Raw genomic sequence first — 14657 nt, 5'->3', positions numbered from 1 at the left:
GACAGGAGCGGGGCTGGGGGACAGGAGCGGGGCTGGGGGACAGGAGCGGGGCTGGGGGACAGGAGCAGACTGTCCCCAATGCTTGTGATTCCTCTGGAGGTGACCATGCGGCCGACCCCAGGTGGCCACCGCTGCGGGTCGGTGTGAGAATTTGCTGGGAACGGGGTCGCCGTGTGCTTGTGGGTCTGACTTGCGGATCGAAGCAGACCCCAGGGGGGTCAGAGCCCTTGGCCCCTGCTGCGTCCAGAAGGGGGAGCTGGGGGAGCTTTTGGACTAGGGGGGCTGCAGTGGGGGAAGGGGGTGCTAAGAGGGAACGGAGCCATTTTTCACCTCCTCCCCCCGCCTCCCCTGTAGCCCTCAGCCCGAGGGGGCAGAGGTTGGCTTACGGCTCCCAGCACCACCCCCTTACCACTCCCGCCCCGTCTAGAAGGGCCTGGCATCTCCGCCACATCCTCCTCCCCACCTGCCCGCCCCCCCCCCCCCCAGCCGGCCCGGCCCTGATTGGCCCCCATCAGGGTGGACCCCATCTGTGCATGAATTTGTTCACCAGGCCTCTAGTATATATATATATGATTCTGTGATCACGAGACCCATGTTGCTGAAGTGAGCTGGTTCCGGGGTGCTGGTCCCTGGGAGCTGGCCCCACAGCCGTGCAGGGAGAGGGCCAGCAGGCGCTCACCTGGACCGTGTCGTAGCCGAGGACGCCGGTCATGCTGCCGGTGCCGTAAGCCACGGACAGCTTCTGGTTGGTGCCCTGGTAGGTGGAGGACTTCCGAGGGTCGAAGCGGTTGTGGTTGGCTGCGAGGGCAGGAAGGGACATTGCCGACCCCCGAAAGCTGACCGAGAGGCAGGGCCGGGCCCGTCTTCCCGGGGCGGGCGCCCGGGTGCTGGCAGGGGACTTGGGAGGAGAAGGGTGACTTCACCCGAGATTCTGGAGCCCAGGCGTTTCCAGGTCCCGGTCCTGGCTGGTTCGACCCGTTGGGACCCTCTCCCTGATGGGAGGTCCCCAGCTGACCCCACAGTGCCCCCCGGGACACCCCAGCCGAACACGAGGGGCGCAGGCCCATGGCTGCCCACTTCTCTCTGCCACTGGCCTGAACGCCTCGGGTGCAGGGACCCTGTGTGAGTCACCCCTTAGCCCCCAGAGCACCGAAGCCCAGTGCTTGGCACAGAGTAGGTGCTCAGCAAATTCCAGCATCCGGGGATGGGACCCGACGGCAGCCCCCGAGTGTCCCGGGCCCCCAGTCCGTCGGGGCTGGGCCCAGGCAGGCGGGCACTCACAGCAGGCAGGGCTGGAGCAGTAGACGGAGGGCACCCACAGGTTGGAGGAGCCGGTGTCAAAGATGACGGTGAACTCCTGAGGGGGCGTGCCGATGCCGATGGTGCCGAAGTACTCCAACTGCGGGGTGGGGTGGGGGGGGACAGCACAGCTCACAGACCCCGGCCCCCACCCTGGCCTCCCCGGGGGCTGTCTCTGGGTCGGCTCCTCAGCCCACCCCCCACCTTCCCCTTCACTGTGCTCCTTGCCTTTCTCTCCCTGCTCTATGCCTCTGTCCTGCACGGCCCAGCCGGTCTCTCTGCCGCCTCCTTGAAGCCCTCCCGGATTGCTCCCCAGTTCCCCTCTGACTGTTATCCTCCCAAGGTCCGTTGCCACCGAATGATAGCCTCATCTTGTCTGTCTCAGTCTTGCCACCCTAGGGGACAGCGGGACCCTTACAGCACCCTGTGCTCATCCATTAACGTGTCCATCGGGAGACACACAGCCACCGGCAGATGGAGCCCTTCCCCACACCTCCTTCCTATATCCAGAGTGGGCGTTGCCAGGATTTTTATTCTTGGTTTCAGCCACGCTGGTCTTGCTGTTCTTTGATGATGACAAGCTCATTCTCACCTCAGGGACATTGTGCTTGCGATTGCTTGTGCTTGGGGAACGTTTATTCTAGATCTTCCCTTAGCTGACTCCGCAGTCATTCAGAGCTCTAGTCAGTGTCACCTCCACCAGGAGGCCCTCCCTGACCACGTGGTCCAAGTTTGCCTCCCTCATTCCTCTTCGCCACTCACTCATCCCCCCATTCGTTTCTCTTCGTGCCCCTTGTCATGCTCTGACATTGTCTTACACACGTATTACGAGTCTCTTATCTGTCTTCTCCTCCAGAACTTTGCTCACTCAGCTCTTTTCTCAGCTCCTTGCCTCGCCTCTGGCACGTGGTCGGTGCCTCAGAATACGTAAGCGAATAAACGGGCTGACTCTCCCAGGGACCAGACCTGCGCTCAGTCCAAAACCTGACTGAGCTAAGCAGCGTCCACAGCCTGTGCTGGGAGGTGTGAGCTCTGCGGGAGGGAGCGGGGCTCTCAGAGACTGCGACTGGCTTGCCCGCGGTTGCAGAGAGCACATGAGCCCAGACGGCACCAGATGGCACCAGGCCGGCAGGTTCCAGAGTCCAAGCTCTCCAGACAGGCAGCACCGCTGGTCCCCTTGGCCCGGCCATTGTCACGGGAGACACAGCATTTAACGAAGGGCGAGGCGGGGCGTCATGTCCCAGATAGAAGAGTGGGAGCGACCTTCCTGTGACCCCAGGCTGACACCCGTTAGGATGGTTCAGCCAGTCAGGGTGCTGACGGTCATCAGAGACGCTGTCTGGCTCCTCCCACGGACCCTCGGCCTCACTTTGCACGTCCCTCCCCAGCCCCTCCCGCGCTCTCTGCTCCCTGCACGCTGCTCCCCGCTGCCACCGGCTCTGTCCCCACTGTCCCCGGCCCTGACACCAGCCCTCCTGCCAGCCCTCCTGCTCGCTCCCGTTCTCTGGGACCCCTGTGCTTCCCCCCCTGCTCCCGGGAGAAGTCCCACCTGCCACCTGCCACCCTGGCCTCGTGTGTCACCTTCATCGCAGCCCTCACCTGGCTGCACAGATCACTGTCTGTCTCTCCCTACCCGACCGGGGCCCCCGTGGGGCGGGGCTATGCCCGGTTGCTCCCTGCTGCTTCCTGGGCCCAGCACAGAGCCCGGCGTGCGAGGCGCCCCGTGTAAACAGGCACTGCACCCGTGAGCGCGGGGAGGAGCGAGTCCTCTGTGCCCTCCCCGAGCCTCCGCGGTCCGGGAGGGGCTCCGGTGACTGCCCGGGGGAATTAGAGTCCCCGTCCATCTTCCAGGACCTGAGCCCCTCTCTCCCTCCTCCCGGCCGAGTCCGGGGAGCCCGCCGCCCGCCAGGCACTCACGTCCATGTAGTTCTCCAGGGGCTGGGTGGCCAGCATGTCGGCCGCCTCGGGGAAGTACTTGCTGGCGGGGTTGAGCTGGTGGGTCTTCAGGTAGTCTTTCAGGAGGCCATGCTCCCTCAGGTTCGTCCGCAGGGACTTCCTTCTGACGAGGGGGACCCTGTGGCGAGGTTTGCAAAGGGGTGGTTGGGGGAGGAAGCGTCGTTAGGCCAGGAGTCTGCTGTGGGGGGAGGCGGGGAGGGTGCTGTGGAAGCAGCAGGAGGAGAAAGCTGGCCCGAGGGAGGACGGAGGAAGGAAGTTGAGCCCGGCCGGTGCGGCTCAGTGGTTGAGCGTCGACCTAGGAGCCAGGAGGTCAGGGTTTGATTCCCAGTCAGGGCACACGGCCTGATTGTGGGCTCGATCCCCAGTGGGGTCGTGCGGGAGGCAGCCGATCCATGATTCTCTCTCATCATGGATGTTTCTCCCTCTCTCTCCCTCTCCCTTCCTCTCTGAAATCAATAAAAACATATTTTAAAAAAAAAGAAACAAAGAAGTCAAGAGGGAAGGTGTTCTTATTTGGGCACAAAAATACAAAGAAGTTGGTGGTTGTCCCGAGTCCCCTGGCCCAGGGGTGGAGCTGGGACCACGCGGTCGGTGATGCCAGGTGCCCGGGTGGGTCTTACGCGCAGTGCTCTGGGCTTGGGAGTGTTTCGAGGTCTCGAACAAAACCCCACCGTTAGCGCTTCACTCCTTTTCGACTAGAACTTCTCATTTACAAACAAGGAAGTGCTCTCGAGAGAGTTACGCTGGGCTCTCTGTCCTGGACTCTTGTTTAATATACACACACACACACACACACACACACACACCCAAGGATATTTCCCATTGCTTTTGTAGAGAGAGAGGAAGAGAGAGGGAAAGACAGAGAGAAACATCGATGTGAGAGAAACACATCAAAGGACCCCGAGCCCCGACCAGGGCCCGGCCCAGGAAGGAACCTGCCACCGAGGTCCGTGCCCTTGACCGGAACCGAACCCGGGACCCTTTGGTCGCAGGCCGACGCTCTATCCACGGAGCCACACCAGCCAGGGCTGGGACTCTTGCGTTTCAATGAACAGAATGTTTTTTCCTCTGAACAGTGACCCCCATCTGCAGCGCTGGCTCCCCAAAGGGCGGAGAGAGAGAGAGAACGGGGAGGAGAGGAGTGTGAGAAGGAGGAGAAACACCTTGGAGGAGAGGCGGGGTGGGGGGGGGGGGGGGGCAGGCAGCGGAGGGGCAGCCCCTGGAGCGCTCTGTGCCCGGTGCCCGACTCACTTGTAGAGAGGAGAGGCGGGGTGGGGGGGGGGGGGGGACAGGCAGCGGAGGGGCAGCCCCTGGAGCGCTCTGTGCCCGGTGCCCGACTCACTTGTAGATGCACTCGGAGAGCGCCACCAGCCCGAGCAGCAGCAGCCACTTCATGCTTCCTCCGGCTCCGGTCTCCGAGGAGGGACGAGAGGCGGACGGGGCAGATGTGCCGGGCAGGCCGCGCGGCGCCTTATATACCGCCCCGGCGCGCGGGAACCAACCCTATCAGCCCTCAGAGGCGACCCCTTATCCCAACCCAAACACCAAGTTTCCTGATAAGATTGTCCCTCCCCCCAGCCAGGTCCTGAGAAAGTTCCAGGGACGTCGCTTTGTACCCACGTCCGTTGGCACCGCCTCCCCAGGCTGGCATGGACGTGTGGGAGCCGGTGATGGGCGGGCTGGAGGCTTAGTCCTTAGGTGACGGAATGCAGGAAAGCTTGACAAGCCGAGTATTTTGTCAAAATTTGGCTCAAGGGCTCTTGTCATTCCCCAGATGTCCGAGGAGCCCGGTGTCCCTGGTTTGTCCCCGTGGGGCCGACGGCCGGGGTTCTGGGAGAGCCAGGGTTCTGGGGGAGCAGCTCCCCGAATAGGGATGGGCTGGTTCCTGTGGCTGAGACCCCGAAGCGTGGTCCCAGGCCAGTGGCTGGGGACTGGAGACCTTTCCCTACAGAAATGTCACTGCACGGAGTTGCTGAGTGTCTTGTTCTCACGCGGCTGGGCCGAGTCCCGCAGTGGCGCGTGCGGGGCAGAGGGAGAGGGGAGGGCGGAGCGGGTGGGGGAACGTTGAGCTTGAGACAGGCCGGCGTGTCTCTGGAATCTGTGCCCCTCACTTCCCGCGCTCCTCCTCATCCACGGCTCCTCTCCCGCCCTCTCAGGTTGCTCAAAGCCTCTACTTTTTTTTTTTCCATTTTCAATGTATTTTTATTGATTTCAGAGAGGAAGGGAGAGGGAGAGAGAGAAACATCAATGAAGAGAATCATGGATCGGCTGCCTCCTGCACACTGGGGATCGAGCTGGCAACCCGGGCATGTGCCCCGACCTCCTGGTTCCTAGGTCGATGCTCAACCATGAGCCACGCCGGCCGGGCGGAGCCTACATCTTGGGGATCCCAATGGGCCTGGCTCTCTCTGTCCTCCGTGCTATGACCTGGCTGAAGCCGCCGCAGGGCGGCAAAGCCACCTGGGAAATGTGTACTCGTGTGTGACCGACTCCGAAAGTCATTTCTCCTTAAAAGACAGTCTCTTCTTAAACGCGGATGCTTATTAACCCGCTGGATTCTCTCTGGGGTTTGTTCAGCGGACAAAGCAGAGCCACAGCGTTGACGGGAGTTGTGGGGCGGGGAGTGCGGAAGGGAGGTCACCAGGAGGCGGAGAGTGCTGTGCGAGGTCTTGTTCTGAAATCGGATTTCTTGGGCCCCGGGTTTTTCAGCGCCAGGGACCTAGGTTCTAGCTAAGCTCCAGATCCCCCCGAGCCTCCGGGTGAGTGTGGAGGGGGGACCCGGGGAGGTCGGCACAAAGCGCTGTTCTGGTCTGTATTCAAGGTCACCTAAGACATCTTCCTGCCCAGACGCAGGTCCCTGACCTGCGTTTTCCGCTTTCACGTCGCCTGCTGCTTCCTCTCCTCTTTCCTTCCCCTTGAGCCTTTCTCCTTTGACCTACTCTCACCTTCTCGCTGATTCAGTGCTTATCTGGAGGGGCTGATGGTCCTAAAGATCTCCCCAAGTCCTGGGAGCACTAGGCGGAAGCCTTGGGTCAAGGCTACCACTGGGAAGGAGGGAGGGGGGAGGGGAGAGGGAGGACGGAGGGAGGGAGGGACCCTTCAGTCCGAGGGCTGATGCTCCAACCACTGAGCCACACGGGCTGGTATTCAGTGCTTCTTGATTATGCGCCTGCTTCGTGCTGGGTAGGCGTGTTCCGGTCGCTGGGGCACATCGGTGAGCAAGATGGAAAGAGGCCCGGCCTCCCGGGAGTTCACAGCTGGCCCAGGAGACACAGGAGGGGCCTCCTTCCTTTCCACCCGGATGGGCCTTGGGGTCCCACGAACAGGGAGCTCTTGGATCGCGAGGAGTTGTCTCCCCACATTAGAGATTTTAACACCTGGCGTGCTTGGTGGCCCCCAGTCCGGGCTGGCAGCAGGGCCCACGGGGGCCCCAAGTGTCCTGGGGGGTGTCATTTCCTTGTCACCCTTCCCCTTGGGCACGTGCGGGCCTGTGACGCGCTGCTGGCCAATAGGACACGGCGCTCGGACTTGTGATGACATCACACGAGCTGGCCACTGTCTTTGTGCAGATGTCACCTGCTGGCTCCCATGCGGCGCCCGCCCCCGGAGAGCCCCATGGGGCAAGGAGCAGAGCGGAACCTCCAGCCAACAGCCACCAGGGAAGTGAGCCCCCCGCCCCCCGATGATCCGCAAGGAACGGATTCCCTCCGACGACCAGGTGAGCTCAGAGGAGACGCCAGCCTGGCTGACACCTCGATGCAGCTGGAGGCCCCCAGGCAGCGGCAGCCCATGGACTTGGCTCCCCGGCCCGGGAACTGGGGGAGTGAAGGTGAGTGTGTTAACTTGCCAGATTTGTGGGCGTTCGTCACCAGCAATAGAAAGTGGACACAGGGTTGGGAACCCCTAGAAAGCCCCACAAGGTCCCCCGGCGGCTCCGTCCGGGGCCGCTTCAGTGCGGGGCAAGGGGGCTTTCTGGCGAGGCACCGAGTGTGAGGATCGGGGAGGGCGGTGGTGGCGTGGGCCGCGGGTCGCAAACCTCCGTGGATACAACGAGGTGCGCATTGTCGCGTTGCCGGGGCTCCGTGCGGTCCGAGTGCTTGAGGACACACGAGCTTTCAGAACATGATCATCTCTGCATTTTCCCTGCAGGCACAGCTCAGAGGGGGACGGGGCCAGTGCAGGGTCATGCAGCTGAGGAGTGACACGCGAGGCCTAGGACGGGCCGCAGGAGGCTCTGGTCTTGGGAGACTAGTCCTGGGCCGGGCTCTGTCTTGCCCCCCCCCCCCGCCCCCCGCGTCTGCCCCTCAGTGCAGGGGGGGCATCCTGTGGTGGCCGCAGCCTCCGTCCCGGGGGAGCTGTGGGAGGAGCGTGGGAGCTGGGACCGTGCTCGCTCCGGAGGGGCGGCTGCCAGCAGGGAAGCCGCTAATCTGTGGTGCCAGACGCCGGCGGAGAGATTAGACAACAGCGTTGACTTTGCCATTAGCGCGGCCCGGCACTCGGCTCTGAGGGGCTCCGGGAGCTGCGTCGCGGAGGGGGCAGCCCCGCCAAGGGCACAGGTGTTCAGGAACGTTCTGTGGACACAGCGAATCAGGCAGTGGAACGCGATGTAAGGAGCCGATGGCGGCAGGACCGGCCGAGACTGAGCGCGATAGGTGTTATCGGGGGTCTGATAGGCTTGCACGCGTGGCCCCGGGAATTTTCCATCAAGGCCTTACCGGCCACGAAGTCTTCCCAGGACACGGAGCCCATTGTCTGCTCCCAGCCCCAGGGACCGGCACCTGTTCTAAATATTAAACTTATAATAACATTTGGCCCAAGTCTACAAATAACGCACGTCCATTGCAGATTATTCACAGGCAAATAAAAGTTAAAAAAGGACCCGGCCCACTGCCCAGACCCCTCCCCTGTGAATGCTGTAAGTGACTGTGTTATGTACGTACAGTAAGGGGCCAGGCAGGAGAGAACACGATGTTTTTGCAGATTACTGTCGAGAGGAGAACTAAGTGCTCATGTATTTTCCAAGGGATTTCTTATCCGTCTACATCATCATTTTAAAAATGTTTCCTTGAAATACAATATACACACAGAAAGATGGGTGTCATGGGGAACAGCTTGATGAATGTCACACAGCGAGCGTATCCGTGTAACCACTACCACGTCAGGAAACAACATAGCCCTGGCCGGTGTGGCTCAGTGGATAGAGCGTTGGCCTGTGGACCCTTTGGTCTGGGGTTCGATTCCAGTCAAGTGCACGCACCTCGGTTGCAGGCTCCTCCCCAGCCCGGGCCCTGATTGGGGTCATGCAGGAGGCAACCAATGGGTGTGTCTCTCTCACATCGATGTTTCTCTCTGTCTTTCCCTCTCCAACTCTCTCTAAAAATCAATGAAAAAATATCCTTGGGTGAGGATTTTTAAAAAAGGAAACATTGCAAGGCCCCCCAAGCTCCCTTCCAGCCACAAACCCTCCCCGAAACCGTCACCCTCACTGCAGAGATGGAGGGGCCTGCGCTTGTACTTGAGGTGAGCGAGGCCGCGGAACAGGCCCGCGGCTGCGTCCGGCTTCGTTGCTCAGAATCGCGTGTGTGGGAGTCGGCAGCTCTCGCTGCTGCGTCTCGTTCCACTTGTACAGACGCCTCAGTGACCTCGTCTCTGGCCGGTGGGCATGTGAGCGGCTTCTGGCCGGGGGCTCTTAGGACAGGGCCGCTCTGAGCCTTCTGGTCTGTACCCCTCCCCTCCCCACCTCCCGTGAACGTGCGCAGGCATTTCTGTTGGGCGCGGGCCCAGGAGTGGAACTGTGGGATCCTAGGGCAGGCGTGTGTTTGGCGTCAGTAGAAACTGCTGCGTCCGGCTGGCATGGCCAGTGGTTGAGCGTCGACCTATGAACCAGGAGGTCACGGTTGGACTCCCGGTCAGGGCACATGCCCAGGTTGCGGGCTCGGTTCCCAGTGGGGGTTGTGCAGGAGGCAACCGATCCATGATTCTCTCTTGCCCTGGCCGGTTTGGCTCAGTGGATAGAGTGTCGGCCTGTGGACCAAAGGGTCTCAGGTTCATTCCAGTCAAGGGCACATGCCTGGGTTGGGGGGCCGGTCCAACTTGCAGGAGGCAGCCGATCAATGATTCCCTCTCATCATTGATGTTTCTCTCTCTCCCTCTCCCTTCTTCTCTGAAATCAATAAAAATATATTAAAAGAAAGAAAAGAAAGAAAGGAAGGGAGGGAGGGAGGGAGGGAGGGAGGGAGAGAGAGAGAGAGAGAGAGAGAGAGAGAGAGAGAAAGAAAGGAAAGGAAAGGAAAGGAAAGGAAAGAAGGAAGGAAGGAAGGAAGGAAGGAAGGAAGGAAGGAAGGAAGGAAGGAAGGAAGGAAGGAAGGAAGGAAGGAAGGAAGGAAGGAAGGAAGGAAGGAAGGAAGGAAGGAAGGAAGGAAGGAAGGAAGGAAGGAAGGAAAGAAAGAAAGAAAGAAAGAAAGAAGAAGGAAAGAAAGAAACTGCTGGCTGGCTTCCCCGAGTGGTGGGCCAGGCTGCCCTCCCCGCAGCCGCGGGTGAGTTCCGGTGGCTCCAGGTCCTCGCGCACGCGGTACGTCAGCCATGTCAGCGCAGCCGGTCTGGCGGGGTGAGGGGCTTCTCTCGCAGTTTTCCTTTGCGTCCAGTGAGTCAGGACGCGGAGCAGCTCTCCCTGCGTGCTGGCCGTTTGTGTGTCTTCTTAGGAGCACCTGCTCGAGTCTCTCGCGCATTTAACACAACGATCTAGTCTTTCGCTTCCATTCGTAGACGTTTGCATCAAACTTTAACTTCTAGGGGCCAAATGCCTTCGCATAAGCCGTGCCTGCACAGGAGGCCATGATGGCAGAGCTGAGCTGCTCGGACTGGGGTGCACGAAGACCCGCCCCCGAGACCTCCCCGTGGCCCCGGGGATCGATCGGAGGGACAAGCTTTGGGAAACCTCTGAAGCGGACGCTCTGCAGACCCTGCCCTGCTGGCGCCCATTTCACGTGCAGCTCTGGCGTCGGGGGTGCAGGGGCGAGAGCCCTGCTGCCGCTCCCTCTGGCTGTCCCCACTCAGGTGGCGACGACGGCCCGAAGTTGAGGGGCACGGTCTCTCCTCCCGAGGCAGACGCAGGCTCTGTGGCACCATTTTACAGACGTACAGCAGGTAAACCGAGGCTCAGAGCGGTGCCGCAGCCTGGAGCGCGGGGAGCGAGAGGCGCCCTTGACTCCTCTGCTCAGGGGGCCGTGACGCCTGTCCTGGGGCCTGAGAGATTCATGGGGGAGATGCGGGGAGAGGAGGGCAGGGGGAGGAGGGGGAGGTGGTCTGCTGCGTAGATTCCTGTGAGAGGCTTCGGGGCCCTTCCACTCCTTGGCCGGCAGGCGGGGCTGCTTGTGTGGATTACGACAGTGTGTTAGACTGTGCACCTATGCTTTAAGCGTGTTTTCACATGTTTGTTGTGGCTCCCTGAGCAGCGGGGTCCCTTCCTTCCGGCGCCGCTCCTCCAGACGCACTAAGGAAAGTGGGTTCTAACTGGGCCTGGCCCAGACCTCGGGGGCGGCGAGGGGACATGGGCAAGGGAAGGCTTGTCCCAGCACAGCCCCTCTCCGGGGGCAGGCGGGACAAAGCCCCTCCCACCCGGACAGGTCACTGGGACAGGCCTTGGCCAGCGACAGTGAGGCCGGACAGTGGCTAACGTGTCCAGGCAAATGTGCCGCGTGCGTCCCGTCTCATTCCACAGCCCGTGACGCGGGTGCTCCTCCTGGTCATGCTCTACCGATGGGATGGGAGAGGGTCGGTACCGGCTCCAGGTTACGCTGCAGGCAGCGGGCAGAGCTGGGGCTCGAAGCCCGGCTGCCTGGACCCCGAACCCACACTTGCCAGCACTGGCTGCCGCTCCGAATGTGGAAGACCCCCCCCACCCCCATCTCAGAGCTGCCCAGCCCCTCCCTGGGGCCCGTCAGGGGCAGACGTTCTGCTCCCGCTGGTGAAGTTGCTGGTTGTGGGTCAGGTGACGGCGGGCGGTGAGCTCTGTGGTTCCCCCATCTAAGGGCCCAACTGACCTGTGGCTGGGCAGGGGATGGGGCATCAGGGTGCTGGATGAGGATCTGGCTCTGCTCAGGACGGGCTGTCACCATGGTGCTGGCAGTACCCACCACCATTCCACAACCACCATTGATTGAGGAGACTTGGTTGGTTAGGGTGGCTTTTAGTCTCTGTGGAAAAAGATAAGAAGAAAAAAAAAGGTTGTCAAGGGTGAGATTCTATCAAGGGTGGGAAGAATGGGCTTGGATTTTATTACTGACTTACAGATAGCTAAAATTTCCGCAACAATTTTCCCTTAGCAGAGGAAATAGGGGGGGGGGGGGGGGGGGGGGGGGGGGGGCACCGGGCACTGGTGCCGAGCAGGCCCCATCCTCACGGGGGACGTGCACGGGGGAGGAGGAGTGATGATGAATGAACGCGGTCTCTCCGGGGCAGCGGGAGCCCACCTGCCTCCGGGCCTGGAGCGTGGGGAGTGGAAGCCATCTGGGACCCCGATGGTCCCACCTCTGGGGCCCTCGCACGGGGAGGGCCCTGGGCAGAGCAGGGCTCACTGGGAGCGGACGAGGAAAGGTTGGAAAGCTGGGGGTTGCTGGAGGGTGGGGTGTGGGGGGGCGACTGGCAGAGGAGTGAGGTAGTAACCGTTTTAGCCGGGTTTGGAAAATTCCCGGGAAGTGCCCCCTCAGCCCCTGCAGCCCCCGCCCTCCTGGGTGGCTCCCCTGAGCTGACCCTGCCCTGGGGCCCAGCCAGCACCTCCTGCAGCTGGTGGCCTGGGGTGAACCCCTCCTGTGGACCAAAGAAGGTCAAGGCCCCGTTGATATGGGCCCCGCCCGGCCCGGCTCCTTTGTCCCGTATCTCTAATGCCACATCCCCCCTGGCAGGTGAGCATGCCTCCGTCTGGCCCTCTCTGCCTGCCTTCTCGGCTCCAATCTGATCTGACCTGCGCCTTGGCCTCCTGGGGGCCACCTGGGCCCGGCTGCTGCCCTGTGACTGTGATGTCTGCTGACAGCAAGGGAGCTGGGGTGGGCGGGATTTTTTTTTCCCCGGGCCCCGGCCTTCCCTGCCCAGCAAGCCTGCGGCAACAGCAGCGTCGGGGTCCTCATGCCCTGGCCTGGGGGGGCGGGAGCGGGGAGAGCGAGGCCGTGAGCCCGAGTGGAAGCCTGTGCCACCTGCTCATGCCCTGCTCCCTGCCTTGCAGCACCCACTTTGGCTGGGTCCCTGAGTGCCCGACGAGCAGGGCATGGAAAGAGGCCGAGTGCTATGGGTCACTTAGAAAAAAGGGCTCTCGCCTCCAGGGGACATCTGGGAGGCCATCACGGAGGCGGCGGCATTCCAGCTGTTTTAACAATATTTAAATTGGAAGTTGCAGTCAGCCCAGGAGTGTGTCCCCTCTTCCCCGGGGGGAATCACATTTGCACAGGGATCGGAACATGGTGCAGAGGGGACGTTAGCAAGTGGCTGAGCACCCAAGCTGGCCCTCAGGGATACGTGTGAAGGAGGCAGAGGCTTCTGAGCCTGGCTGGAGCAATACCAGCCGTGCTCCCTGCCCGTCTCAGTGGTAAGGGGCTGCATTGTGCTCCCCAAAGTCATGTGCGGGAGCCCTAACCCAGAGAACTCTGAATGCGATTGGATGTGGAGACGGGGTCCTTCCTATAAAGAGACTAAATGAGGTCACGAGGCTGGGCCCTCATCCACTGTGACTGATGTCCTTAGACGAGGTGGGGGTGGGGAGGTTAGGACACAGACACACAGAGGAGAGACCGGGGAGGGCCCGGGAGGAAGACAGCCGGACGCCAAGCCGCGAGGCTCAGGGAGCCGCCCTGCAGACACTCACTCTCGGCTCTCCGGCCTCCAGAGCTGCGAGACAGTGAACTTCCTTGTGGCCCATGCGCCCCTCGCCCGTCGCTGGCGTTTGTTCGGAGGCCTGAGCACGTGGCACAAGGGACGCAGCCGGCAACGCCCTGGCTTCCTGCTTCGGCGGAACTGTGCTCGGTGTGGACCCAGGGCCTGTGTCTTCCTCACACTGAGTTCGCGTGGCGTTCGGCCCCAAGTGCTCACTGAGAGTCGCTGTGGTGCAGGCCCCAGCGCAGGCCCGGGGGCTGGTCGCTCAACGAACAAGGCAGACCCATCCCTGTCTCCCTGGTGTCCACTCCGGGCAGGAGACAGACAGTCACAGGAGAGAGAGGCCACACAGTGGGCGCCGTGCGGTGCGGGGGCAGCGAGAGCGAGGAGGGACAGGGAGCGCTGGAGGGCTGGCATTGCGGGGAGAGGACCAGAGGGCCCCCCGAGGGCCATTAGGGTGCAGGTCCGAAGTGGGAGGGGGGGATGTGTGTGCTCACGGCCCACAGTTTGGGATGCACTTCTGACCAGTTTATTCATTTATTTATTTTTTTGGTGATATTTTGCATCTTCCTACGAAATAGTACTGCGTGGCAGGCAATTATTATTTTTTAATTTGATTCCAGTTTGCATTCAGTGCTTTTGTGTGTTGGTGTTAGGCGTACACGGCTGCACTTTTCTTTATATGGTGCTGAACAAACTCAAAAGGAATCTGGTGGCCTTGCTAGAGCTACAGGATTATGATTTCCTTCAAGTTTGCAAACTTGGGACACAGCTAAGGCAAAAGCCCAAAAGTGCTCCAAACAAGGAAGAAGAGTTAAAAGTTCTCCCAGGAGAAACTGCTTTCTTGAGAAGCGCCAGGCCCGTGTTCTTAGCCCCAGGATTGGTCCAGGACCGGGACCCGTCGGACATCAGGCAGCCAGGATGCCAGATGCCAGACGGTCCGGTCCGGAAGGCGGGTGCCAGGAGGTCTGATCACCGCCAGTGACGATGGCAGGGGTCCGGGTGCCCGAGTCCTTCCAGGGGTGATCGGAGGATCATCGGGCGGCCTGGTCTATCCAGGCGAGGACGCAGGACGGGAAGGCCCAGGCTAGTTAGGACAGGAATGCAATCTTTCTCATGCCCCAACCTGTATAATGTTTGTAATTTTAGTAGCTTGGTGACAGCGACTCCATTTTATATATTCCCTATCTTCACACTTTTCTTAATGGACATAGCCCACATTTATCACTTTTTAAAAACAAAATATTTTTTTTAATTGATTTCAGGGAGGAAGGGAGAGGGGGAGAGAGATAGAAACATCAAAGATGAGAGAGAATCATGGATCGGCTGCCTCCTGCACGACCTCTCCTGGGGGTCAAGTCCGTAACCCGGGCATGTGTCCTTGAATGGAATCGAACCTGGGACCCTTCAGTCTGCAGGCTGACGCTCTATCCACTGAGCCAAACCAGCTAGGGATGGTCACACTAAGAGTCAGGAATACATTCCTTCCTGGTGATGATTTCCCTGATGTTAGAAACTAGGGTGGTCGCCAACTGTTA

The 14657-nt window shown here is 61.0% G+C and overlaps 1 protein-coding gene across 1 annotated transcript in view; it reads right to left on the bottom strand.

Annotated features, from left to right (window-relative positions):
• Positions 1 to 4650, bottom strand: part of LOC102253898 (pepsin A-like) — a 9300-nt gene extending 4650 nt beyond the window's left edge. Inside the window, 4 exon segments of the mRNA XM_005872172.1 lie at positions 680 to 798; positions 1282 to 1399; positions 3217 to 3373; positions 4598 to 4650. Of these exon segments, the coding sequence (XP_005872234.1) occupies positions 680 to 798; positions 1282 to 1399; positions 3217 to 3373; positions 4598 to 4650 (447 nt within the window).
• Between the last annotated feature and the right edge of the window lie 10007 nt (positions 4651 to 14657).

Source organism: Myotis brandtii, unplaced genomic scaffold (genome assembly GCF_000412655.1).
Source record: "Myotis brandtii unplaced genomic scaffold, ASM41265v1 scaffold369, whole genome shotgun sequence".
Classification (NCBI taxonomy): Eukaryota; Metazoa; Chordata; class Mammalia; order Chiroptera; family Vespertilionidae; genus Myotis; species Myotis brandtii.
Note: the sequence above shows the minus strand (reverse complement) of the source record. Positions and strands in the feature narration are given on the sequence as shown.